Raw genomic sequence first — 2,735 nt, forward strand, 5'->3', positions numbered from 1 at the left:
CGGGCGCGGGTCTATATGGCGGCGGCTCTCTCGGGCCTGGCTCTCCGGCTCTCGCGCTCGGCCGCCGCCCGCTCCTATGGGGTCTTCTGCAAGGGGCTGACCCGCACGCTGCTCATCTTCTTCGACCTGGCCTGGCGGCTGCGCATCAACTTCCCCTACCTGTACATCGTGGCTTCCATGATGCTCAACGTCCGCCTGCAGGTGGGTGAGCCGCGCCCGCCTGGCCCCTCTCCCCCGACCCTCCCCGAGTGCGGTCCGCCCGGCGCGGCCCGGCCCACCCCTCCCCGGACGATGAAGATGCTGTCACGAGCTGCCAAGCTGGATGCTGAGTGTTTGCCAAGCACCGTGCATTTCTCCTGCAGCCCCACGGGGAAAAGCCCGTTGAGGTTATTGTTGTTCCCGTTTAGCAAACAAGGCTGGGGTAGTGGGGGCGGCGTGGAGCGTCTTGCCTTGGCTGAGGGCCTACTGCCGGGGCAGGGGTCCGCGGAGAGACGGGTGGGTAATGGCCGTGGAAAGGAAATGTTGCCCAGAAAATTACAGACTGGGCTTGGGCGGTGGTGGCTCTGTGGTTGACTTTCCTAGGTCCCGAAGTTTACAAAGCTTCGCAAAAAATTATTGAAACTTAAAATGGGTTCATTATTGTTAACTAATGTTCTGATAGATGAATCTTATTTATCCTGGTCCGGGTTGAAGTGGGGTGGGGGTGAAGATGAGGGAAAATGAGGTGGACTAGGTAGAGATGGAAAGGTTCGGAGGCCAAAAACAATTCTGATATGAAATAGTAGAAGTGCGCGCGTGCACAGAGCTCCCTGGAGATTACCATTATAAATGACTGACGTTTCTACATCCCTTGAACTACAGATTCGTTTTTCTAGTGGAACGGAAAGTCGTCAGATTGAGAATTATTCCTTTCCAAATGTGTCGTAGATGACCAAGTGCCAAGCTCCTCTTGGATTCCATTTACCTATCTTGGAGTGCCTGCAGAGTGCTTGGCACAGGCTCTGTGATGGAGAAGGGACAGGTCCCTGCCCTCTGGGGGTTTACAGTCTTAACAGTGCTTGTGTTGCTCTTTCGTATGCAAAAAGAGGAAGCCTGAGCAGTAGGACCAGGCAGTGTTGAGACCAGGCAGGTTTTGTCTTTTTTCTTCTGGTTTGGTTGCATCAAAATGGAATTGTCCCCGTGCCTGGACCTTCAGGTGTTGGGTGCCTGTCACTGGTGATGGCAGGCCACATACAATTTAAAAACCAACTGTTGATCAAAAGTGTGTTAAGAGCAAATGAGATGAACTTGGGTCTCTGCTTCATGGGTCTCTGCTTCAAGGTCCAAGTTGAGATTTTTTTTTTTTGTGAGCAAGGACTCATGGCATCCTTAAGTGGTGCCAGACTAGAAGAGCGGACAACTCGGGTATCTTTCCAGCAGGTGCTATGATTGAGTAAAGGGTGCGGGGCGTGGGCACTGGGATACCAGAAAGCCTGTGCTCTGTCTGGCCAGCTGCCACTAGCTGACTGTTGTTTGCCAGATCTAGTGATTTCCAAGGAAAATTGGAAATTCTGATTTCCAGATATCAAATTAACACAAATTAAAAAAAATAAACTTTTTGGGCAAAACAAAATTTGTTCACAGGCTGTGTTTGACCCCCAACCTCCTGCTTCGGAAACTCTTGTTCTAGGGTTACATTAGTAATTTGCAGTCATTTATGAAATCACAAGAATGTAAGAGAAAACATAGTATATAATGTTGCAAATCAGTTTTGTACCATTAAAAAAATCACCTTTCTCGTATGTCCACTTATATTTACGATCACCCCCTTAGTCCAGGCTACCATAATCACTTGCCCGGACTATTGCAAGTAGCCTCTATCTATCCTCCACCGAGCAGTTAGAGAAGTTTTTTAAAACGTAAATCAGATCATGTCATTCCTCACCCAAAACAAAACTTCCCACTGCACACAGTGTAGTTCACATATTTTTACCCTGAAAATCTGACTTCCCTTCACCTTTCTAACCGCTCACTTGGCTTGCTCCTTGCTCACTCTTTCTCGCGGTTTTCTGTGTGCACCAAGCCCCGACCTGCCTCTGGGCATTTGCACGTGCGGCCCTTTCCAGCTCATGTGCTGTCCCTTGGCTGTGAATGCTCTGAATGTACATTCTCCCACCTCAGTTCTTACCTCAGAGAGGACTTTTGTGGTCACCATACGGATATGATCTTGCACCTGCTCTCTTCATTGCGAGGGTGCCGTGGGCTTGTTTGTTTCATATGCAATAAGGAATAAAGGATTCCAGATCTCGCAGTTGTTTGTAGGACAGTGAGATAATCTCTGGAAAGGTTATTCAAATACAAATTTCGTAACAGGGAATCCGCTCTGTAATGACAGAGAGAAGTCGGCTCTGTCACTGTGGTGTGGGCAGTCAGGAGAGCTAGGTGCATGAGTCCCAACAGCCCAGAGTGGATGACTCGGTGGACTTGGTGCCAAGCAATGGCCCAAGTACAGCACAGCTGTGGAGACTCGGGAGCTGAATGCTTGGATAGCAGTCAGGTCAGGGGTGAGTAGGGTGGCAGACACAGGTAAGGCGATCATCAGGTACCTTGTGAGAGGGCTGTCTGAACTGTGTGAGGATGTTAGGTTCGATCTCGGGCTTGATCAAGTGCAACAGCAGCCATTTCACGTGCTGGAGGGGACAGGGTGGGAATGCCGTGTCTCTTTACATCTGCTGCTTTCAGCTCCCCTGCGCGTT

The 2,735-nt window shown here is 50.1% G+C and overlaps 1 protein-coding gene across 1 annotated transcript in view; it reads left to right on the top strand.

Moving 5' to 3' along the window:
* LOC111728752 (small integral membrane protein 10-like protein 2A) overlaps positions 1-2,735 on the top strand; it is a 28,576-nt gene that overhangs the window by 17,190 nt on the left and 8,651 nt on the right. Inside the window, exon 2 of the mRNA XM_011363847.2 lies at positions 4-201. Coding sequence (XP_011362149.2) covers positions 4-201 — 198 coding nt within the window. The remainder of the gene's footprint in view (positions 1-3; positions 202-2,735) is intronic.

This window comes from Pteropus vampyrus, unplaced genomic scaffold (assembly GCF_000151845.1).
Source record: "Pteropus vampyrus isolate Shadow unplaced genomic scaffold, Pvam_2.0 Scaffold90, whole genome shotgun sequence".
In the NCBI taxonomy this organism is placed as follows: domain Eukaryota; kingdom Metazoa; phylum Chordata; class Mammalia; order Chiroptera; family Pteropodidae; genus Pteropus; species Pteropus vampyrus.